At 40.2% G+C, this 26187-nt stretch overlaps 1 protein-coding gene across 1 annotated transcript; it reads right to left on the reverse strand.

Moving 5' to 3' along the window:
• Positions 1-32: 32 nt before the first annotated feature.
• slc43a1a (solute carrier family 43 member 1a) lies at positions 33-23312 on the reverse strand. The gene is made up of 15 exons (XM_085362723.1): positions 23065-23312; positions 17056-17219; positions 16307-16499; positions 14561-14616; positions 13897-13973; positions 7545-7637; positions 7044-7177; positions 6824-6951; positions 6121-6267; positions 5986-6021; positions 5764-5899; positions 5442-5571; positions 5278-5351; positions 4508-4631; positions 33-3366 (listed from the first exon to the last, which is right to left on the reverse strand). The coding sequence occupies exons 2-15, from the start codon at positions 17207-17209 to the stop codon at positions 3169-3171; spliced, it is 1680 nt and encodes a 559-aa protein (XP_085218849.1). The 5' UTR covers positions 17210-17219; positions 23065-23312; the 3' UTR covers positions 33-3168.
• Between the last annotated feature and the right edge of the window lie 2875 nt (positions 23313-26187).

A 26187-nucleotide genomic window follows, 5' to 3' on the forward strand; every position in this document is an offset into this window, starting at 1 on the left:
CATTTATTCATATATCAAATGCACATGCTGGTTATAGTGATGCAAGATTTAATTTAGCTAAGCAGCATTTCAACACTAATCATAGAGGCAGTTCATCTAACAGTCTTTACAGATACAGCAAAGGAGGTTTTCAAGACTGTCAAAGGCACAGATTAAATTCAAGGTGGCAACTACTAATCAAATATAAAGACAAAAGCAGAAGCCATTAGCTTTTCAGACAGCTACTTACACGGAACTATAATACAACAGATGGTTGTTAAATATTTTAACATGACAAGAAGGACATAAAGAAATGGCATAAAGTAGAACCTCAAACTTTCAAATGCTAATCTATACAAAGTAATAAAAATTTCACCCTCTATGAAGATTAAAGGTGAGTTTACAACAAATTGGACTTTACTGCAGAGCTAGTGCATAGTTTATATTAAGGCATTCCTGGTTTACGTTCCTATACTAGCAACTGTTATCACAGTCCCTAAAGATGTCTTTGGTTAAGAGTAGGGTGTGGGGAACGTCAAGCCTGAAGAGCCGGTGTCCTGCAGGTTTTTGATGTGTCGTTGATCCAACACGGATGATTTAAATGAGTAGTTCATTACCAGGCCACTGGAAAAGTTCAAGCCATGTTGAATTTAGCCATTTAAGTCAGCCGTGATGGATCAAGGACACATCTAAAACCTGCAGGACACTGGCCCTTGAGGCCTGGAGTTCCCCCGCCCCTGGTATAGAGTAAGCTGTTTGCTAGAGGCATTAATCTTGCCTTCACTTCCATTGCAAAGATAGCAGCACAGGCACAAAGCTGAAATAAAAACCTCACGTCTAAGCAAGCGTGCAAAGAGTCAAGCAGCTGAACATGTCCTATGACCAGGAAAATGGTGTATAAATAAAATGACAAAACATAACAGAAAATCTACGGAAAGCTGCCCAGGCATTGAAATGGATTGAATTAAAACAATTAAAAATATACATTAAAGCTGATTTGTGCTGTAATTTGTGGACACTTGTGCAGAACAAACATGTACACAACACAATGACACAAGGTCATGTAGATCATGTACACAACACTTTGGAATAAAAATACATTTTGTTTTTGCCAGCCATTGGCTGAGACTACGTGCTGCAGCTAGATGTGTTTTTATCAAGTTAAAAATCACATTTACAACAAACAAGTTTGACCCCAGCCACTTCCTCCTCAGTCTTCACTTAATATACTGTACACAAAAATGTTAAGCAAGCGGCAGATCATAAAATACAAGTCACACCTCACACTTATTTACAAGACAATTTGCTGGAGGACGTTTTCTTTACCTGCAATACAAAACTGAGCAGAATAAACATTAAATCACCCGAGCTTTCTTTAGAATAGGCCCGCTACAAAATAACATTAGCTGATAATGAAGCGCTTCCCTTTTTAATGCTACAGAAATTATAAAAACTACACTTCAATACACATTTTATACACACACTAGTTCATTTCTGTGCATAAAGTAGTATAAAGTAGTCCCCAACACTGACACACTGTGCGTCACAATTACCAAAACCCATCCCGTTCTTTCTTTGTAAAAGTTACAAAATGTGTTCCTATAGATGTTTATATTTATAAAAGAGTTCAGAATGTGAGGGGAAAATAAGCTGGTTAAACTTCATCTCTGAATCACACAAATGCACGAGGAGAAATCTCTCTGTTCAGCTCGGGTATTTTAATTTAAATGAAAATGCTGGATAGGGTGTGTTAAATGCTGGATAGGCAAAGGAGTCTGTTAAAGAGTGACAGTACAAAAAAAAAGAAAAAGTAAATGGAGGTAGATGTGGTGTCCGCCTGTGTGTTTCAATCAGAGAACGTTTGTGAAGAGCTGAAGTTCTCATAAATATTGAAATGTTCAAATCGTCTAGGTCTTTAGGATTTTTTTTTTCACATGCATTAACAGTGTCTTACTGTGTGTGTTTTTTTGTTTTGTTTTTTTGTTAAGAGTTTGTTGGAGACTACAGTAGAAAAAGCACTATTAATCTACACTTTAGACCACCTACACAATACACTTACAGGAGCTTCTTGGCCTGCCACAAAGCTCCTGGCGTACAGTTTTTGTGCTGATGTTAATGCGACAGGAGGTTTGGAACTCCAGAGTTATCAAGTCAGCTTGTTGGCAACATTTACACATTATGCGCCTCAGCACTCAATAGCCCCACTCTATAACTTTATTTGGTTTACCATTTATTAACTGAATTAACTGTGGTTCCTTAACGCTTCTGCTTTGCAATAACCCCTTTTACAACTAATCATGGAATATCTAAGTGAAGAAATCCCACTAACTGACTGGTGGTAACAAAGGCATCCTATTACAGCACTGTGCTTAAATTCAGTGAATTCCATAAAGCGACCCATTATTTCACAAATGTTGGTAAAGGCAGGCAGCTGGTGAGGCACGTAACTTTATACACCTGTGGCAATGGGACTGGAAACACCTGAATTCAATTATTGAAATGAGTCACTTATTACTTTTGTCCATATAGAGAACTAAATGGTTGAGTCCTAAAATACTGAACTGGAAGTCCATCCATCCATCCATCCATCCATCCATTCGCTTCTGCTTATCCTTTTCAGGGTCGCGGGGGATGCTGGAGCCTATCCCAGCTGTCATAGGGCGAGAGGCAGGGTACACCTTGGACAGGTCGCCAGTCTGTCGCAGGGCCAACACACAGGGACAGAAAACCATTCACACTCACATTCATTCGCACATTCACACCTAGTGACAATTTGGATTATCCAATTAACCTATCCCCACAAGCTTGTGAACTGGAAGTGTAACTTAATATCTTCAAGCAGTTCTTTGGTGTTAACTAGTATTGTCATGATTATAAGTCTTAGAAAACTATATCATAGTATTTCAAGTACTGTGATATCAAATGAAATCCATGGCTTTTTAAACACACGAACTTGATCCTTGACCTAGACCAAAATAAATAAAAAAACAAAACAAGTGATGACAAATCTCCCTAAAATACAAACATGTGGGATATCATATTCTTTCTGATGTGGTTTGTTACGAGAACTAGCACCAGCTTAAAAAAACAAAACAAAACAAAACAAAAAACAAAACTTAACATAACTTTATGGTTGCTTATTTCATAGCTAATCCTACTGTCCCCCCCTATCCTAAGCTGTTGTGTTCTCTAAGCATCTATAGCAGCGAAGCCATTAGTGTGAGGTTTGCAGCCATTGGCGTTGGTGTGGTTGAGCGCCTCCATCTCCTGATTGGCAGCCAGCTTTTCTCTGGCCTTCTTTTCCCTCGTCAGCTGTCTGCAGTGGTAGAACAGGTAACCCGGCAACAGGAAGCCAGTAAACGAGAAGATCAGCAGGCCGAGGTTGATCTGCAGGAAAGAAAGATCAGGAAGATGGACAGTTGTAATTATGATTCACATTGTCAGGCCATAATTAAAATTGACAGTTTCAACTGTGACTATTTTTAAACTACAGGAAGAAAACTTTAAAACTGTTTGAAACCAACTGAGACAATAACCCATATAAATCAAATTACATTTAACATGTAGCAAGAACCGATCAACTGAAAACAACAACAACAGTTTAAATCTCAAACTTTCTCGCGTCCTATTCTGGCCAATTATGCAGCTTGTTCTTTGAAAACAGCCCTTCTAACTCTTAGTTTGTATTTTTTTTAGGGGGGCATTCCTAAAAGCCTACTTTTTTCTGATTGGCTGGCCCCTCATCTGGCTTCCATAAACAGAACCCTAGGCTTGTAAGCCCCTCCTCTTTATCTCAGGCATGTAGAGAGCTTTAACACAATAACCTTAAGGAAAATTCCCTGTTAAGACCAGCCTGAAGCCAGAAGATTTGGCTAAATTTTACTTACCAATGTAAGCAAACACTGCGACAGTAGTGTCTCCTTTAAGCATAGTCATGGTTTGTGCTAAAATGCTAATGTTACAGTGCTAACATTCTCAAAATAACAGTGTTTAATATGTTCACAGGCTAGGTTAGCTGCAGTAAACAAAAGAAGCAGAAGGGAATGTCTTCAGATTTGTAACTCATGTGACACCCAAACTCAGTACAATTCATCCCGAGGGAAGCTCAAATATTTTTGCTATATTATATATATTTTTGCTATATTCATATTATACTTGCTGAATGTCAACCTACTATGTGGCTCTAGATAAAACATTTGCAGGTGATCAGAGTGATTAGGACTCATTATGTTTGAAACCTGAATGATTGTTTTAACATACACTGAGTGGTCATGTGGACATTTCGAGGTGAATCAACATGATGATCCAATTTAGGATTACCATTTGGCCTCTTCAGTCTTCACTTAGTGCACTCATTACCTAATGAAATTAATGTGTATAAAACTGTAGCTAACAAATGCAAATTCATTTCATTTACAATTTCAGTTATCCCATGGATAGTTGGTGGCGCAATAAACAATGCTGAGAGCTTTTTATGGGCGTCTCATTGTGAAGTTCGCAGGCATGCAGAGAAAATGTGTTTTCTCACATAGTAGGGGTCTCCTTTCAATGGTCCAACCATGGCGATGAAGAGTGGCTGCTGCAGCAGGGCGATCACAGCGCTAATCATGGACTGGAGGCCTGTCAGCGTGCCAAAGTGGTTGGACGGGTAGCTGTGGGAAAGATTTAGTGGTTAGCGTGAAATACCAAGTGACAATAGGCTGACAATACATAAAATAAAAACAGCTGATTTAGTGTTGGAGACATAACATCTATGTTGAAATGCAGGATTTAGTGCCAGAGAGAGCTTGTTTTCATGCTGATGTGGCTCTGGAGGGCACTCATAACCAACAAGTTGAATGTTTGCCCACACGATGTTGGGTGATAATGAACAATCAGATATGTACCAATCCTACAATGACATAATTATGCATGTCATACTGAATAAGTATAAAATGTATAAAGCAATGCATAAGCTGAAAGGTTGCAGTTTGTGGTCTCCGGGCACACAATACAGGATCCCCCCTCCTTTTGTTACCACATCTGGTTGCTTTTATCACACTGTAAAGCCGCGCTTTTTGGTGTTTATATGGTGTTAGATAATCACACTAAATGGGTCAGAAAAGAGTTCATTGTCTCATTTCCAAGATTAAGTGATATCCCAGTTGTCGTATTAATGAACTGGAAACTCAACATATGTTCACTTTGATGAGCACTTCTTCCAGTTATTACGTCACTTAAATGCCATGTGATTTAAAAATTAGGTTTTTGTGAAACTTTGCATGTAATTGTGTTGTACAAAGATTTATCAGCACTTACACAGCAGCATAAAGTCCTCCACAGCAGGAGTGGATGAAGCCTCGGACCATAGTGTGGAGGATGAAGGTCAAGATCTAAGGTTGAAAAGAGATGGAAAAAGTCAGGGAATTAATGCATCACACTAATTACTGTTGTATCGTTGTTGTCACAGAATAAGGCATTACCTGTAGAGGCAGGTTGTCGATGAGGCAGCAGACTCCAAATGCAATTAGCAGCAGGTTAGTGAGGATGAACGCCCTCATTGCATTTGTCACCTTCTGAATCTTACGGTCTCTTTTGGGTCCACTGGTGAGCCTGTTGAGGACACAGGCAAAGAAGTTCCCATCACAACATACAGTGTGTGCTTCTCATATATAAATGGCCTCGTCAGTCTAGTCAGTCCTTCTCCATCATCCTATATTCATGTCTTTACTGTCAAACTACCCAATAAAGGCGAAAAATAAATGAATGTTTATTCCCAAATCTGTCAAGTTTCTCTGCACATACCTCTCTTGTCTGCCTGAGGGGACTGTCTGATCCTCTTCACACTCCTTCATCTTCCAGTCCATGATGTAGCCAATCAGAGGACATGTGGCCAGACACAACAGCTGTAGCATGCCAAAGGTGGACGAGTAGAAACCCACTGAAAGACAAAACATTAAATTAAGAGAAGACAAAATAACAAAGATAACAAGTTTCAGTTTAAAGCCTTATTACTACAGTGCTCACCATTGTCTTCTGCCTCCTTGGCTAGCTTGCCAGATGCTGGAAGATACATATAATAAAGAGCATTTCTGTCAGTACTGCTCAAAGGTTTTTCACAGTACTGTAAATACTGACTGTGTTTGAGGGTTGGACACTCACGGTGCTCTTCTCCATGGGTGATCAGGAACTCCAGCATCTTGTTCATTGCCCCCATATAAAAGATGATTCTCAACTGGGACATCCCCATGGTAACCAGACTCCAGAGGAAGATGGGAGAAAACACAGACCGACGGAAAGGAACCGCATCTGTGAGAGGACGAGTGTTTTTATTTTCCTGTAATGATTGTGATGGAAATTCAGGAGAAGTGGTTCAGATTTCTAACTTTTACCGTAAACCTTGCGGGAGATCCAGTCTCTCAGTAATATCACACAAAATAAATCAGTGGTTCTCAGCCTGACATGTGCAAGACGTGAGGCACTTTTCTAGTTTGTCTACAATTTTATAATTTGAGGGGTTGCAAGATGATTAATGGGACAGAATTTTATTGTGGCCACAATACAAAAGGTGCATGACTGCGAGCATTGTGGCTGTGTGTGTGGGTACACTTGCATTACTCATTTTGGGGAACCTATATCCGTACAGTCACACATGTGTGGGGACTCTGTATCTTTTGGGGTCAAAAAGCAAGACCCCATAAGACAAATCTTAAAATTTTACAGTATGTAAAACATACAGTATGTTTAGTAGATGACTTGCTCTATATCCAATCTATTTACCTCAATATAGATTGGCACTTGTATAGTGCACCATTCACATTCACACAAACTGCAGAAGGAAAAGAGGACAGATTTGTTGACCTACTGGGTGCAACCTCATGTCCATTAGCAAGCTTCTCTGTGGAGCGTCGGATGTCTCCGTTTTGGTGGCTCAGTCTCTCACCAACAACCTTCTGCTCAGATGAAGGTGGCTCTTGAACATGGAGGATCTTACTGTTATCAATAAACAGGAGGGTTTCAATTACGGAGTTACGGTTGTCATCAACAGTTACTATATCAATATTAAAAAACAAAAACAAACAGACCTGTAGTCCACCTCTTCGGGTGTTGGAAAACCTTCTTTGGGCCAGTTAACAAAACAATTTATGAAGACACATGTGGCAAGACCCGCCCACGTCCACATGATCACCGTGAACGACACGCCTGCGTCGTAGATGGCCTGGGAGGGAAAAGAAGTTATGTTTTTACACTCATGTTTCACTTGTGTTTAAAGGTGTGCTCGCTCACTGTTTTTTTTTTTTTAAACCACATGGCGGAAACAGAACAAGCTGTAAACACAACACAGACATTATCACCTTGTAAAGTTTTTACGGTGAGCGTGCTTAGAAACCATCCAGACACATTTATGCATTTATTTAGAGTGGCGTACCTCAATGTTTATGCCTTATAACTCCATCCATAACATTTCTAACATTTCAAAGGCACTCTGAAGTAGACTCACAGTTACAACTCCACCCGGTTTATGTGAGAAATTCATCTAAGCGTGTAACTTTAACGATGTATTTGTTAACATATCCTTAATTTACCTTGACTCCAGGGAAGGTGACTGCAGAGGAAGCGTAGGAGCCGATCATCAGAGACATTATGGTGGAGCTCAGGGCACCAAACATGTTGGGGAGCTGCAGGCACAGGGACATGTAGACAAAACAGACATGGTCACATATAAAAACATTCACAGTGGTCCATGGACTACCTGGAGTTCATCATTTATTCTAGTGAAGGTTCACTATGTTATTTTGCCAGCAGAGGGCAGTGGTCTGCTTTGTGTTAGCAGGACGAAATACTGAACACTGATGAGGTTGCTCCTAACAGCAACGGTTCACTGCTCTAGCCTGCAGCGTTTGCACCCAGTAACACTTCTCTCTTCCTGCAGAGCAGACTCATTAAAAATATTAGTTTCCATGTCAAAACAAAGAAGAAATGAAGACATGGCCCCATGGCTCATTAATGGATTATGCTATACTTAGAAACATTGTTATCCTTGCAATTAAAACAAAGAAATAAAATTCAAACTAGTTCAGACTTGACTAGTTTCCTCTGACCTAGCATGAGGGGGGAAAGGTGGTGGGCATTAGGCACTAGGACACCATATATTAGGTCAACCTATTTACAGTGACAAGGAGCTTAGCAAACACAACAGTGACCTATTGTGCTTGTAGCACAGTAAGTGTCCTTTTAATTAGAGTTTTAAATGGGTTAATCGTGATTATAAAAATCACATGTGTAGGATTTTAATTGTGCTGGATGACAAGCTTACTATTCTCTCTCTCTCTCTCTTTCTCTTTCTCTTTCTCCCAATGACCACAGTTTTCCAAAACTCCTGCAAACGTCACCTAATCTCCCTACGCCGTCAGTGCCACTGTTGTCTCCCAGACAGTTTCCACACCCTTACACTGACGTTATCGAGGCAGAGAGCATTTATTAAACATAAAGGAGCACAACGTTGACCTCCTAACATTTTTATTGGGAGATGATGTATAGAGATATAGAATTTTTTTATGCGAAAAATCATTATCTATTTAAGTTATTTAAACCTCTATTAATTAAGAATGAGCTGAAAACAACACCAGCTTAGGCTACTTAGAAAGTTGATACGGCTGACTTGGACGCAACTTGCTTCAGTTTGCACAACCAGTCAACATGGTGCAACATCAGCATTTTATTTGGAGTCCTGTGTTACAAGCCTATACGTTTAAATGCAATATTCACTCTACTTTCCCTACCCTCTCCACCAAATCCTTAGTGAAATATCAAGCGATGTTTGCTAGTGTAACTTCGCTTTGTATTTGCTAGCGTATCAGCAAGTGTACACAAGTCTTTTCATTGGAAACAGCTGCACCGAGATAGCGGTGAGAACCAAAGCAGTAAAGTTGTGGGTTGGGAAAACCTAAAATAATTTGTAAGAAGAGTATAAACCTCTGTAGAGCTAAGAAAACCGCAGTTTGTTTAATCTTACATTATACATAGTTATTTGAGCAAATGTTGGTTAAAAATATTAATTATAGTACCTTTAACAGATTACAGATCCCTTCTAATTACTATAAATATTTCTTATAGCACATTCTGCAGTCCTTAATTTTCCCATCACTTAGACACACTGGGATTCAGAGCTGCATAGAAAAGGGTTTCCAGGAGTGTTATTACCAAATATCAAAATTCCTACAAACATTTTTGGCCTTTGTGCCAAACAAGATGTAAGGTGGAAGGTGTGGGTGAAAGGTGTGCTTTTTCATCCATGTATGAATTTTGTCTGCTGTCCTGAGATTACATAACTGTGACGATGTGCAAGCTGTGGTGCCTGCGCTTTATCGAGGAAGCATGAGGTCACTTCAGTTGCTGACACTGAAGTGAGATGTTGGCAGGTAAACAGGAAAGAAAAGCTTTCCTGAGGATGTTCGAGGAGAGAGTCTGCCTGTCTGAGTGAGAGGAGAAAAACAACCGCAAGAACACCCGTCCTCATTCAGCACTTCTGAGAACTGAATTACAGCTCGTCTATGAACATAAGGTCTGCAGTGCTGTGGAAGTTTATGGAATGTGGGAAATGGGGCCCTCCGAGCTTGCATCTCATGTTGTAAGATGTCAGGTTACCAAATATGGAAAGTGCAAATGTCTATCCTCTACCTCTGTGTTCTGTCAGATCCTATTAAATAAATATTTTTTTACAGGGCCTTGCAACACTTATGCATGCGAATGCTGCTAGGGGGATGTGGACACAAACGCATGACTGTATGGACGCACACACAGGGTCAAAATCACACACATAAAAAAAAGGATTTAGCCATTCACTTGCCACAGCTAATGAGTTCAGGCTCTACTCCTGCCGTGCTCACTCACTTGGGTGTTGTAAGGCTTTGGCACTGAGTTTAATTAAGACTTTCACTGGGAGAATGGGCCAAATAGCAGATTAATGAGCAGTGAAATTTTGAAAGACAGGACGCAAGAAGGGAAAGTGGGAAAGGAAAAAAAGGAGAGGAAGAAAGACAGATAGGAGTATAAAATCAGCAAGGACATCTGTGACAAAGACACGGGCCTTCTCACACTCACACACACTATAAGAAGATTGTTGGCTTATGTATCTGTGTATTTTCTCATTTTTGTGTTCCAGGTTCTGTATGTTTGTTTTGTCTTTTGTGTCTTACAGGTGCGGCAGTTGTGCATTCACCCCCCACCTGTCTTGCCTCTGCATTGTCATACCAAACCACATATAATGTAATTCACATGAAGAAGAGCTGTTCTTTCACCACTGTACATTCAGATCACAATTCTGATTGCAAAATCTGCCAGACAGGACAAGCCACAAGAAAAAAATAAATAAATAAAAAATCAGCAAGGTAAGAAAAAAAAAAGACAGGTAGCAGGAGTAAAACTTTTTGTGTTTGATCTCCCAACGCTACATTTGCAGAGCCTCCCTCTGTGGAGATCCCAGCAGGAAACCCTAAACTGGAGCCGATTAGCACAGACTTCTTTTTGCTCCCTCCCTCAGTGTTCGCAGTTTGGTCAAACTGTCAACTTCAGAGTGTTAGCAAAGCCGTCAAAAGCCTGCTGTAGTGGACTTGTATAAAGACTAGGGACTTTTTAATATTAGGGTATGTACGATAATTACCTTTCCCCCCCAATTCCCTGAAGTTGCTTCTATTCACTGAGTAAATTTAAAAGTAGGTCAGAAGCAGACTGACAACTTTCACAGTCATTACAAGGAACATGATTAACAGAAGTAGCTGCATTGTCTAATCGCATGCCAGTGGTAAAGTATTTGCATTGTCAGTTGCAGGCCAGGCTTCATTCCTTTAAAAATGACATGATACTGGGAGCAGAAAAACTTTCATTCTGTACATAGAGAACATAGGGCGTTCAAAGGACCTCATGCATTCCTAACAATGTGACTCACTGGAAAAGAAGGTGTCTGTGAATCACCTTGTTGTCATTTAAGGCTTTAATTAGTTGGTAAAACCAAAAAAACTAAAGGTGTGTTTGCATATTGAGCACAGTAATGAGTCAAACTAAATATTTAATGAAGGAAAGAAATCAGAAAACGGAAAACTACAGGGCGTCACAATTGCAGCTTTTGGCGCCTGTTGTTGTTCTTTTACATCACCCACACAGGATCTCAGCTCATTGTGCAAGATACTGCACCTCAAATGTCCCAGTGTTCAGTTGTTTTTATTTAATATTCAACCAAACTCAATTATGTCACTCCTCCTTGAAATAAAACCCACAATCTTTTAACCTGTTGTTGTAATTGACAGCATCTCTTCAAACGATTTTACAATTTTCTGCCAATCTTGTGTTATTGTTGGCAACATGAATGTATTATTACAAAATAACACTGAACATGTACGGACATCACAGGGGGACCAAGAGTACCTGTGAAAGTGAGGCAGAGTTAATTACCCTGATCAAGGTTATGGAGTTAAAAATGTTAAAACTTTCATCAACGTCAAACGTCCAGTCCACTTTTGGAAAATGTGAAAACTGTAAAGAATGAGGATAAAATGTGGACGTTCATCAGTGCTTCTGTCAGCTTTACAGTCTTCTTACTGACAAAGACATCAGCGGTTCCTACAGACATTTCTATAGGAAATCCATCCATAGAATTTCCATCCCAATTAAGACCGGCCCGCCAAGGGAGTCTGATATTCCCAGTTTAAAGAATCTGAAGTTATAATGTCTGTCTAAATGAATTACTATATTTATGTATTGTATAAAAATCCAATGATGGGCTTTGTATTGGGAGTTTCCCCCCAGTAACTGACTCATAGAGCACAATACCGCAAAACGACTGAGATGGTCTTGTTTAACTCTCGACCACATGGTATAAATTATGATGGCATTTGTGAATTTACGTCTGTGTGTGTCTGCCCTTGCACTCTTTAGAAAAGCAGCAGCATTGAGGTCACTCGGTGTTGGTAAACCTCACCCTGATTAGAAGTGTCGACAGAGGGAAGGAACGAGGGACACGGAGGTCAGTCAGGGACAAACAACAGGGGGCAGCTGATCATTACTCAACAGTGTGTGTGTGTGTGTGTGTGTGTGTGTGTGTGTGTGTGTGTGTGTGTGTGTGTGCGTTATTAACCGTGTTTGTCTGATAGGCTTGAAAGAACATTCTGTGTCGGCGTGAGCTAACACTAAAAGGAGCTCCACGTTCCTGCATGTGTTATGCCTGTTTCCTTAATGCAATGTTAGCCATGCGAGTATTAAAGGTAGCTACATTCTTAATTTTGCATTCATTTCTGCTTTTAAAATTAGTGTTGTTTTTGTACACCTCTACCTGGGGGGGAAGAAGTGCTAATTAAACATCTTTCACTGTTGTGTAAAAAAAAAAAAAAAGATGAGTCAGCATCTGTAAAAACCTGAACGAACGAACCACTCTGTCGATGTGCTGCTGCACTACTTCCAAAACATTTCATCAAAATTCAAAGCTGCGATTTTGTTCACTGTAGAAACAAGAAAAAAGTCTACCTGCTGAGTCACCACCAACAGGTCCCTGCAAGTTACACTTTTTTTTTTAAACATCTGCACTGTTTGTCTGGTTTATATCACCCTAAACATCTTTCATACCCAATGGCATCCAGTTTCATAATAGACTCCTCTAACGCTTTTCTTTCTGTAAAAACACCCACGTAAGCAGTTTGCAAGCTTAAAGAGAAAAAGGTCCCAGGATAAGGTCATCTGTCCACAGTCAGTCTTTAACTTCAGCATTTAAACAGCTGTTTCTTGTTCATCTCCCCGTGCGCGCACATTTGCGCATCCGCATGTGTGCACAGTCATGCAGAGTTTAAAAGGTTGTGTAGTGATTATTCTGCTGACTGCTGAGCGGAGAAACTGAAGAGAGCAGGAAGAAGGTCGCGAGGAAGAGCTCAATGTGTGCTCAATGTGTCCTTGAGTATCTTTGATTAGAGGTAAAGGGGCCGAGCACTAGGGAGGGTGTGTAGTCACCCTTGGGCTGCAATTGGTGGAAACTTTCCATGTGGTAGAAGTCATGTGCACTCTGACGAAAACACTGTACCAAGACTAAGCACCAACCTAAATACTTGCCAGGACAATGATTTTTTAAAAAACACACTTGCTGATAGAGCACACGCCTGATGTGGACATCACACACCGTACCACCACCACCCCTTACCCCCACCCAGTCAGAACAACACATGCCATTTTGTCAGCTGAGAGACCAACCATGCTACTAAAATGTTTCTGCTCATTTGTTCCAGGAAGAATAAAAAAATAAAACCCTGTCACTACTTTCTTAGAAAGAGTTATGTAAATAGATGGTGTTAAATTATATTATAGGACATAGAGTTACTGACTGACTACCAGATGACTAATAGCATTTAATGTTACTGATTGTACTGCACAGCATTACCAGTCATACTACTATCAACTGTTAAGAAATACAAGATATGGTGTCCATGCAAAGGCTCCCTTCTTTTAATTTAGGGGTTTTGTAAAGTTGACCACATTGAATAAGACCTTTGCCACCCAAAAATAAATCCAAACTGGTACTGAGAGGAGTGATTGTCTTGTTCTAACAACATCACAAAAGACACAACGATACCAGTAAATGAGATGTGAACATGAAACCAACTGCACTGGAACTGGCCGTTGACAAGACAAGACAAGCTTTATTAGTCCCACACGTGGGAAATTTGTTTTGTCACAGCAGAAAGAACTGAACTGAAACAACTGATGAGGGCTCTGGATAGGTTATATATTGCCTGTGCCATATATATATATATATATATATATATATATATATATATATATATATATATATATATATATATATATATATATATATATATATATATATCACACTATTCCCCTCAATTAATCAGCCAGACTGCATGTCTTATCCCTTCGCCTGTTAGCCGTGTGTCTTACCGTGATGGAGGTGAAGGTCAGGCAGATGCCTCCGAAGCCATTCAGAGAAAGAGCCAGGAAGATGAGCGCTGAGAGGACTGCAGAGAAAGCAAGAGAAACATTAAAACTCGCTTTGGTAAACTGGAGGACTTCATTTTACAAGAAGTCAGTTTAAGTTAACATTTCAGGAGACCGCCTTCAAAAACAAGCAAATTACCATGGGCCTTAAAATTTAACCGCAGCAGATATTCACTAAAGCAGTTGGCTTTTAACTTGTGAAGTGGTGTAAAGATGAGGGTGTGGTGAAACACATTGATGCAGCTGCAACTCCGTCACTTTCTCTGTGGTTTAAGTGTAACATTGAGCAACACAGACAGCAGCTTAAATAAACAAGCTGGTACATAAAATGGTTCCAGCCAGTGTGACAGACACTTTCATATAACCCTAAAATTAATCTAAATTTTAATTAGGCTTAAAATTATAAGTTATGAGTGACAGGTAGGAACAATTTTTTTAAATAACTCATTTGTCATGCAAATAGATAGATACTTTATTGATCAGTGATAAAAATCAGTTTGTTTGTTTTTACAGTGATTAAAAAAAATCCAGGTATACAGACTTCTGTAAAGCCTGTGTGCCATTTTGCATCGATTATCTCATTAATATCTTGTCTGTTTTTACTCACCGTCGGTCTTGTAGGCAGAGGTGGCCATCATAATACAGGACAGACCAAAGCATGAGCTGCAACAAAGAGAGAGAAAAATAATGAAACCTCCAAGTAGCTAGCTGCTGGTGACATCGTCGGCAGTAATAAAAAGCTACTTTCTGCTGCCATCTTATCCACAAGGGGTCGCCACAGTGGGTAGCTTGGTGACTTGGAGAGATTGTTGATTCGTTCCAGCTAGAGACACAAAACCCCTTTGAAGTTGCGACAGGAACTCAGGTGTAAAATCTGTCATCTGCCAAATCAAATTTTATCAGTTTCCATCGAGGCTGACACATAAAACTGACAACGGTGTCAGCCACTTATGGAGGTTATGTTGAAACGTCTACAAAGACTAAGACCAGAAGTCTAAATCAGCTATAAAAAGTCTGGTTTATAAAACAGTTGGTCAATGATTTAACAGCCTGAATGCTTTTTGAATCAGATACGTTCAAATCCGATAAGTGTCACGCTTGACTTTTAAAAGTCAAGTAAAGTCAAACTGTGGATGAGAAAGGCAGAAACCATGTGTGTTTGTTTACGTAACGTGACTTTTTACCCTTCTGTTTTGAAGATAACCCAACCTCTAACTGAAGTTTTCCAGTGAACATCTAAATGATTCTGAGTAGGCTTTGGAGAAAGAGTGCGGTTGTCAGGTATAACCAAAAATTCAGCCCTCTGGGACCAACTCGATCTGTCGTGTTTGGAGCAAGAAAATTGCTGAATATGACCCACAAAATACCATCCCTACAGACAAGCAGGAAATGAAAACATGCTTGGGGGTTGTTTTTCTGCTAAGCGTGCAGGACGACTTCATAGGACTGAGAGGCCAATGGATGGGACCATGTACCCTAAAATCACGAGAATCTCCTTTCCCGCAGCCAGAAGACTGAAGGTGGATCACAGATGGGTCTTTAGGCAATGACCAATAACCCCCCAAAAATACAGACAATACAACACAACAAAGGAGCAGCTAGCCAACCCCCAGACCTCTACCCTATAAAAAAAAAGTACCTATGGAGGGAGCTTAAGCTTCGAGTTGCTGAGCAGCCAAGAAACCTCAAGCATTCCTGTAAAGAGGAGTGGGTCATAATCCCTCCTGAGACGTATGCAAATGTGGTACCAAACTACAGGAAACATCTTATGCACAAATGCACTTGCCAAAAAGGGTTTCTCCACCAAGTACCAAGTCATGTTTTACTTGAGGATCAAACGTTTATTTCATGCAAGTATAACTTTTATGTAATGGTTTTTTTTTTTTAATCTTATGTCTCTCGATTAAACTGAAACTACCATAAAAACATGAGACTGTTCTTCTCAAAGTTAAAAATTTAGCAGATCATCAAATAATTATTTCTTCTACTGTATCTCTAAGAGTCTGGCTCTGAAGTCAGTCCAAGCTCTACCTTACAGAACACATCCTGTAATTACATGAACGGTTGTAGACTAACTACACGTGTACTGAGAAAAGGTGCACACATACAAACGAGGACTGCCTACTCAGTAATTTGCAGAAACTGGATCAACTTCTCGCTCCTGCTGTGGGAATGTGATCCATCTACTTTTTGTACTAGAACACAATTACCAGTAAATGAATTGATTGAATATCAAGTTTTCCTTCCTCGTCTCCACATGTGCCAAGGTAGATTTTTTTATGATTAAGCCAAACATACAAGGATCATTTATGAGCCACACATACAAATACATTCTCAAATGTTACAATATTACCTTCCAACCAGTCGAATGGGACGTGGTCCAAACTTATCCATCAGGATACCAAGCGGGAGGGTGGTGGCACTAAGCAAGAAGGAACCGATGGTGAAGCCCAGATTCAGCATCTCTTCCTGGTCCACACAGCTGACCCACTCCTCAACCTTCTGGCCAGAGGAGTTACCCAAAGACGCGTGCGCTGTGTCATTTTCTGTGGGAACAAGTGTGTAGGCTTGATGAGAGATCGCTCAAGAACTATTTGAGTCTTTCAGGTTTTTTGTGGGCTCTGACTTGACTCCAAAACTAAGCATTATTTTCCCCATTTTCTAAACTTGTCTTAAAGGTGACTTTTCTGCAATTTCCAAAACAAGACAATCTCATGCTTTATAGATTGCAATGACACATTTGAACACAATACATATGTTTCCCGAAAAGTAATTCCAAGTGATGAGGCCTTAAAACCTGCAGTTCCTCAAATGGCCACTCAAGGGACGTTTCTAAAATGAGTCAGTCCTCATGGACTCCAATGTTAAAATGTACTTGAGCATTGTCTCTATGCCTTCATAGGAACTGTTGATGGGGTGAATTGTTAGGATTTAATCAGGGCTTAAAGTTAGAAGCCTCCCAAAACAAAAAACTGTAGCAAGCTTGCGAACACATAATTTGGCTGCTGGTATTTTGGGTACGTCTATCTTCTATTTACAATCTATGCAAATGTCTAATAGATGTGTTATCTCCATATCAAGGTTCAGAGATTCTGATCTTACCTGAGCACAGGTGAGAGTAGAAGCCTTCCCTCTTTAACATGATGAGCAAGGAGCCCCATCCCAGCAGCACAGCCGAACACAGCAGGTTTTCAATTACCGCTGTCACCGCCATCCACCAGCGCCTCCTGTAGGCCTGGACGAGAGTGGGCGCCATCGCTGCTGCTCTGTGATTGAGGAGCAACAAAGAGGGAGGGGGAGGATAAATTGAAATGACTTTAGGCAAACATGGAGGTTTTTTTTTTAATTTTTTCTAACAAGTAAAAAAGATAGTTGATGCATCCAATGTAAATGCGAAGGGTTTTCCATTTGTTTAACACCTTTGAAAAACTTCCAGACACACTAAATAAGCTGAACAGATTTTATTAAATAATATTACACACTGATGTGAGTCATTACTGATGCTAAACCACCTCCTCCAAAGGTTTGATTACCCGGTGTCTTAGTTTGAAGTAACAACATTAATTACTTGAAGCCCTTATTTAGTTTTAGCTCAAAAACATTCAGTAATGTTTTCCCAATGTTCCCATATTTATTAAGGACCAGGAAATTCTTTAGCGACGTGAATGTTAGGATTTTTGCTAAACCAGTTTGTTGTTTCAGGGAAGAAAAAAAAAAGGCACAAACTGTAACCATAAGTCTGAGTGACTCACACCACTTTCCATGACTTTGGGTTTGTGAAATTATTCCAGTCCGGATTTACTTCCTGTGAACTTAAGCTTTCATTCACATTGACATTTGAAACCTGATGAGTACATCTAATAAGTGTCCATGTGGAGAGTCACTGTTTTGTAAATCCTAGGCCAGATAGCTTCAGATGTAACATGGAGTGAACCACCACTCACAACCACTAGCACTTTATATAGCCTCTGTAGAAACTATCTACACCCTCACTTATCTTAACTGCACTACTGTATAGCTCTGTGTAAATAATCATTCTGTACATTCAATAATCTTTAATCCTACAACTGTTTACAACTTGCATAGTTCCCATTTCTGTATAGCTGTATATCTCAGATTTCTGTAAAGTTATTTATTTCATATTCTGTATAGTTTTTCATATTTATATCCTGTTCATAGCTTGTACTCACTACAGCCTGTACATACTTAGTTATAGAATATTCACAACATACTTCATACCGTGTACATTATAACATACCATAATAGACCCATTTCTGTAATATACTTACATATCTATACTATTGCTAATATATATTGTAATATACCTATATCACTAAAGCACTTCTGGATGGATGCAAACTGCATTTCGTTGCCCTGTACCTGTGCATGTGCAATGACAATAAAGTTGAATTCTATTCTATTCTATTCTATGTTCACCTACTGTGCTGTGAACAAAGCACTTGAGTTTGACTCCCAGAAACACTGCAGAGTGCTGAATTGGTCTGCTTTCCTTATGGAAATTGGGGTGGCACCTTAAAGTGCTGCTGTTTCCATCTAAAAGCAAAGGGGAGTGGGATTAAATGAGTATGGAAACCAAATGGAACTACAGCTTGGCTTTGGTTTTAAGTCACAGGATAATCAGGCTGCTTTTACATAAACACACATGGGCAAAAACACAGCAGCTGTGATTTGACTGACTAAATAAAGTCATCTTAGTCACGGCCACCTGAAAAGTACACACAGACACAGACACACACACACATAGACACACAAAGTACAGGTCACTGGTCACAATGATCTGCAACATGAGCGCCCAACACAGTCATGAATCTGATAACACACATATGAAAAACATCTAAACAAGAAGCAATGATCCAAATATGACCAGCTATTCCATTTGGCAGCCAAACCACAAAAGGGGGCAGAGGGGAACAGCGAGAGAAGAGGCCTACAGTTAAGGCCTCAAATAGGAAATCAGTTTCAGTGCTTCTTAATGGCGGCATCCTTTAAGCATGTGTCATACAGGAGAACCAGAGAGGCCCTAATGGGACAGATTTGTCTCCGCTTGTGCTCACAAGCTTGCGTGTGCCTTCACGAGGCGTGTGTGTAATGCGATTATCCACTGCCCGCTGAACCGCCTTTGTGCTGAAAAGAGTGTTTGAAAAGCGGGATTTCGTTGTAACTGACACCCCACGACAAAAACCCCTTCAACACACACTCACTCAACAATGAGGTGACAGCAGAAGACGGTGCTTATTCACGCTGTCGTGTAAATGCCCAATCCACACATTAACCCGTTAATTAAGTCTGAGCACACAAACAGTAAAGAGGCTAACTTTTAGCCAAACTTCTACAAACACTTGAGTTACAACCATTCATATCATCTTTAAGTTAGGAATTTTGTTGTCGATCCATTACCATTTTCAAACCGATTGTTTTATCCACCCAGCACGCCAGAGAGAACCAAAGTTATTAGATCCACTGTTACAAAGGCCTAAGATGTTCATATTTGAGCTTTTAAAATGTGTCAGAGATCCACCTGCTTACAAAAACGGACTCCAGCTATCAATCAAAGGGCAAAATGATAACCAAATTTTCTGTCCATAGAGTTTATTATCATTTACAACCAAATTTATAAATGATAATAAAAACAGACTCCAGCTATCAATCACAGGGCAAAAATGAAGGAAGGAGTTCATTTCCCCTTTGGATCCTGCATGATGTGTCATATATGCTTTGTATTTTATTTTTAGCCTGGAGGAAAAAAACAAACAAAAAAACCCCAACCATTACAGTTATCCCATGTGTCCTTGTATATAAGAGATAACTGTACACAGATAAAAATTTGTTGCTTAGCTGTTGCTACAGTCAACAACTGAACTGCTATTTTGATGATCCTGATAGGGTGTCTGTCGATATGCACACATTACTTCTTTAATCTAGCGTAAATCTAAATCTTGTTAATTTCAGCCAAAGCTGATGTGAAGTAAGGACAGCCTAACCTAGTTAGTATCTCGCTGAGGAAATCTGTCGTTTAATTAACCTCAATGTGCACTTTTAAAAAAATCTTTTAGCGTATATCATTAACTTCAAAGGTCAAATGAGTACAAGGAGTTGAACATACAAGTTTTCATTGTTGCGCTTATGACTTTCCTACTTTCAGCTGCTTCCTTGTCAGAACAGGTCACCACAGCAGGTAGCAAATGTAACTCTGCCAAGTCAAACATGATTGATTTGGCTAATCTTTACACCTGCTGCCCTTCATGACACGGCCCCTGAAAGGATTTGTGTCTCTGGCTAGAATTGAGCCAGCAACCTTTTGCTTGTCAAGCACATATATACACCACTACACTATGCACAAAATTTAACTCTAAAAAACAGCCACTTAAAGTCCATAAAAGTCATTAACTTAAAATTTTTTAAATTATTTAAAAAAATCAGTAACTCCTAAGTAGTGTCAGAGTTTCCACATATACAAACTAAAATGTTAAAGTAACACAGAGACCATTAAAGGTTTAAGTATACAAGTTACAGTCACATGTATTTGATTTACCGCGGGGGCTGAATTAGGGGCATCAACACACACATGGTGAAATATGTGTGTGCATGAAAATATCGTGCACACACATCGCTCAGGAGGCAAAGCAGTAAATGAAAATGGGAGTTCATGGCTTCTTGGTATCACAAACACATGTCTGTTACTGTAAAAAAAGGCTGTGGTGTCATCTGCTTCGCTTTCACACAAACTGATGCAGGGCACGGATCCATTCGGACTAACTACTACTTATCACACATCCCTCGTCACCGTTTTTCCGCCCATTTCCAGGTGCCTGTTACTACTGCAGTAAACTGCACGCTGTCAATAAAGGGAACAGGAGTGCTACTGTGTTACCGTGCAGGAAGGTCAACACATGACAGACATGTGGCAACAACTTAAAACATGAATGCCCGGCTTTTTGTGTTGTTGGCAGGCAGTTGTGAGTCCCTGTCACAACACTGTGAAGTGTGTGCTTTTAAAGTTAAAGCAGGTGAAGCTTGCTTTGGGATAAATCCCACAAAAGGAGGGTGTTTCCTGAAATACCGGAGCAGTAGCAGCTGAATGATGCAATAACTTCAGGACTTACTCTACTCCTCTTTGCCACTGGCAGCCTGGATAAGCGGATGGGGTTTTAATGGGTTTTGAATTATTGAACAGGGCCTTCCTTCTCAATCAACAACTGAGTGAACATATAGGCTCAATTATCCCTATCATGCTTACTTTCAAGTCTCCCTGTTGCTGCTTACTTCCAGCCATGCTCTTTTTTTCCCTGCTGGGGATATAGATGACCTTGACCAGACGTGTTTATCAAACTCTGCGGGACTAAAAGAACCGCAGGAAAAATGTTTCCAAATAAAATAAACCACAAAGCCCTGGGCCTCTCTGTTCCCCAAAGAGTCCAAAAGTTGCCCGGCCGGCGAGCAGCTGTCTCTCCATGGGTGTGACAGTCAGCCTCCGGTTACCAGGCAGGGCAGAAGAGGAGACGCGTTCATGTGCTGCTCCAAATGTCAAAATCTGGAGTTCTCCCCTGGCCTCCAGATCCCATCAAAGCGTGACACAATTAAGAAATAAATGAAGAAGGCAAACGAGCAATAAATACATAAAATATAGGCATACTGGCTGGATAAAGGGAAACAAATATATAATTAGGCTGTTTAAAGATCAAGATTATTTTTAATCTGCTTTTCAAGGGTTTTGTGACCATTAATCACCCAAAAACATCCACTGATTATGAACGCCAGCGCCCCAGTTCTGAGAGAAATGGGGAGCTCTGCTCTATTTGATGCTTTAGACTGGGTGTTAGAGGCTACACCCAGTGACTTGGGGACATGCTGCATTTAAAATCCACACGTATTAAACATACAGTTGCTTCAGCCATCGTTCTCCCCATTTTTCTTATATTCTTTAATTTAAGGGGTTGTCATTTTATTTTGTTTTATTTGATTCCTCATCAATGAAACCAACCAACTTTTGGTTTTTCAAGATGCAAACAAGATTTTCATCATGTCATCCCAGCAAGTTTTCACTGACTGACATAAACCAACTTAATAACTCATACATTAAATGCACAACAAATTCATCAGACTACTACCCAATGTAAAGTTTCTTCCAGGTGTTACATATGGTTAAAAAGATTCAAATGCAGTAAGTATACATGTTTCATATAAATATCGTCTATAGCCTACTTATTTTCTTTAGCCCACATAATTAAATATTTCAGTTACATAAAACGTGATTTTGATTTGATGTACTGTATAGCATGTGACACAAGGCAATACAGTCTCTGGCACAATCATAAGCATCGGTTGCTACTGAAAACAAGAAAGATTTTGTGTGTTAATGGTGGGGGAGGGGTACACTATGCAATATATTCAGTTTTAGAATTTATATTTAGTGTTAACTGTAGCTAGGTTATCTGTAGCTAGGCTCAAAGTGTTAATGCAATCTTATTTTAATATGCAATACTGTCATATGCAAAACCAGGGTGGCATTAGGGGTCTATGCCAGCACATTCCACCACATGCCACCGCTCTAGATCCGCCCCTGTTATGCTGTAATTGGGCTATAATAAAACAAACGCCTAACTTAAGACATTTGTGCGCATTTATGGCTTCCCAGGGGTTTTATAAATATTATAAATGAGTCATAACAGGCAGGACTCCGATGCTCCGTGAAATGAAGGCTCAGGTTTCACTGAGCGTATTGTACACATTTTAATCATCACTTCCGAAACTTTCTCAACATCTGCCGCTCGCGCCGATTCTCACATTTTTACTCTCCCTTTGTGAGCGCCCGTACTTTGCGCCATTTCTCCCCTCACCAGGCCACGGACGCACAAACACACGTGGACACACACACATATTGTGAGTTTAATACGCAGCGTTTGGTCTGTATCGTGAAAGCTGACACTGTCCATCTCATGCCACGTGTATCAGAGGTCGATTGTTCCTCCTGCTGTTTCAAGCCGCCGCTTACGTCTTTTATTTTATTTTATTTTTTTTTACATATAACACTAAACTCGTGAACACAACAGCGGCAAAACGTGGAAATGTAAGTAAACATCATATACTTACTTCAGTTGTGTGTCCTCTCACAGGGGCTCGAAATAAAGGTTCCTTATTGAATAACAAAATAAGAATTTAAGCTCAACTTTAACTAATTGTTGTCCTAATCGCAAAGTTGAGCCCGAGTCCCCTAAATAAAACTTTTCCCCCTCCCTCTGTCCTCTCCCTTTCTTCCTGGTTGAAGACTGATGTTCCTTGCCTGTAAGTCCACGTTTTTTCTCCCTTTCTCTCTTCGGTTACACCACACACTTCCCCCTTCAATTTGACTTCTCCCTCCCATCTAGTTTACCGCCTGTTGAGGGGAGGAGAAAAGTCACTACGCCACACACATTCATGCTGGTCTTTCCTTCCATGCAAATGTCCTCCAGCATGGCGCATGGAAGTTTTAAAGAGCCCTTGACCTCGTAGGACCTGGGGTCCACATATGTGGACATCACATTTTGAGTTGTCCAGACCAAAATACTAAATTTTGCTCTTCAGGGGCCTGATATCCACTTACAAGGAATTTATACTACCACTGTGAATTTCCTCATATGTGGATTGCATTTTTCTCAGAAACAAAAATCAGGTAAAAAAAAAAAATCAGGTAATTCTTTTTCTTCTTTTTCTTTTTACAGTCATCAGGTCCCAATCAGGCCAAACAGCAAAGAGAAATTAAAAATGCATGCCATGAAAGAGTCCGGGTCTTGGGAGGTTAAAGGAAAGTCACTGCAATACGGGATCACATAGAATAACTGATTCAGCACATATGTGGTTAATGTTTCATACCAAGCTGAAAATACATTTAATAGGACAACAGTTTATCAGCTCAAACATCAAACGACATGAGTGCTTTAAAAGCATCTCTGACAGCATGGTGGGAGTTCCTAAAAATGACGGAGTCTTCATTAATCCCATGCAAACATACACCTATCTGGAACAACCCTGACATATTACAAAACAATAATATGATTAACTTCCCTGATTGGAGTGGAATCAAATACTTGGAACATATATTAGAAGGAACAGACTTCATTCCGTTTGACAGAATAGTTGTATTCAGGCCCATCCTGGTCCGGATGGGCCTGGGCCTCCTGGTCTTGGTGGATTCCAGAGAGTATTGGTGCCTACTGGGGTCAGCGGAGGAGCTGGCCCTTCCTTCCCTCCCCATCCCCAGATGCCTCCCTCTTCCCGCTACACTAACATAAACACACACACCCGCCCTCTCACATCATCTACAATTGACTGAGTCAGGACTCTTCCAGACGCTAAACCAAGGCACAATGTACATTTCAATTCCTTTAATTTTAAATATGTTTATATTGTCTATCCTGTAAAATAGTCAGATGTCTATTCATATTAATGTACAGAATTCACCTGCTTGCTGCTACTACTGCACATTCACCCAATGTATATACTACATATATATATATATATATATAATGTTTTTCCTCTACACCCCCCCCCCCCAATTTTTTTTTTTTTTTTTTTGCACATGTCGAGGAGCGTGTCAGGCTACATTTCACTGTGTGTTATACTTGTATAACTATGCATGTGACAAATAAAGAACCTTGAACTGTCACGGCTGGGGGAGGGAGCCGTGTGGTATGGAAGAAAAGGAGGACCCAAAATGCAGCAAACTGATGATACGAATGACGTTTTATTTACAGGGTGGTAGTGGCAAAAACAGGCAATGAAGCACGAGTAATTACAAACGGAAACCTAAACTGGGAGAAACTAAGTGACAAACCTGGGACCATACAAAGGGGTGCGGGGCAGAGAGACGCAGAGACAGGAACACCATAGAACGCAGATGAATGTAGATTAACGCAGTGATACATGGATGAACGCAGACGAGCCGACAACGAACACAGACCGACACCCACTAAATATACACACACAAGGTAATCAGGTAATCACACACAGGAGGGAAGAACAGCTGAACCTAATACACCTGGGGACCGGAGGAGACAAGCTGAACACAATAACAACAGACACAGACCTTCAGAACAGAACAGAACACGAGCCTTCAAAATAAAACAGGAAACAGACTGATGTACAACACAACACGGGGACATGAACAGAGCACCAAGGACAGACACAGGTAGGGCTGACAATACACCAAACTTCAGGTTAACCCTAACTAATACAGATCAGAAAAAACGCAAAACGCTGGGTCAACGACCCAGGACCATGACATGAACCTTGAACCTTGAACATTCAATATTTAGTATTTACTGTTATTTATACTTAGCTAGATTATTGTGATGGCGTTGTGTTTATTATGTTGCTCTTTTTTTGCTTGTTTTCTTCTCTCAACAGGTGATCCAGATGAATCAAATGGACCACTTAGTAAAGTTAATCCACTGGGTATTTTTCTTGGCCTTCAGACAATAATTCTGATGGCTAAAGAACCAAATGGGATAGGCAAGAAGGCAGCACGGTGGCACGGTGGTTAGCACTGTTGCCGCACAGCAAGAAGGTCCTGAGTTCAATTCCACCATCAGGCCGGGATCTTTCTGTGTGGAGTTTGCATGTTCTCCCCGTGTTTGCGTGGGTTCTCTCCGGGTACTCCGGCTTCCTCCCACCGTCCAAAGACATGTAGTTTGTGGGGATAGGTTAATTGGAAAATCCAAATTGCCACTAGGTGTGAATGGTTGTCTGTCCCTGTGTGTTGGCCCTGCGACAGACTGGCGACCTGTCCAGGGTGTACCCTGCCTTTTGCCCTATGACAGCTGGGATAGGCTCCAGCGCCCCCCCGCGACCCTGAAAAGGATAAGCGAATGGATGGATGGATGGGATAGGCAAGAAAAAAAAAGACAACCAAAAGAAAACAAACAAAAGAAAATTAATTTGGCAATGAAGGACTTCACCACATAATGTGGAGATGTCTCACATTTAAGGTAATTTAACAGAGAAAGTCATAACTATTAAAAGACTGAAAGAGTGTTTCCGAAGGTTGTTGTAACAATCCAACTCTTTTGGCGTCTGAAACTGTGAAATGTAGGTTGTTCTCATACAGTTTTGTTTATAAATTGCAAACATTTCCCCAGATACATCATGTCTGAAGACAAAGAAGACAAAAATGAAAACTAACAAAGTCTGACAGAGTCAAATCTGAAAGCTTAAAAATATACCTCAAACATGCACTAT

The sequence above is a fragment of the Diplotaxodon limnothrissa genome, linkage group LG2 (genome assembly GCF_057381915.1).
Source record: "Diplotaxodon limnothrissa isolate DT_005_m linkage group LG2, D_limnothrissa_male_GT1.1, whole genome shotgun sequence".
NCBI classification, from domain to species: domain Eukaryota; kingdom Metazoa; phylum Chordata; class Actinopteri; order Cichliformes; family Cichlidae; genus Diplotaxodon; species Diplotaxodon limnothrissa.

Excerpts from the sequence above, each read along its gene's own strand:
- slc43a1a (XM_085362723.1), bottom strand. The coding sequence starts at position 17,209 with ATGGCGCCCACTCTCGTCCAGGCCTACAGGAGGCGCTGGTGGATGGCG. Across the intron at positions 14,617-16,306 it reads CCCATTCGACTGGTTGGAAG|CTCATGCTTTGGTCTGTCCT; the intron begins GTAATATTGTAA and ends TCTTTGTTGCAG. Across the intron at positions 7,638-13,896 it reads TGACCTTCACCTCCATCACG|CTCCCCAACATGTTTGGTGC; the intron begins GTAAGACACACG and ends CTGTGCCTGCAG.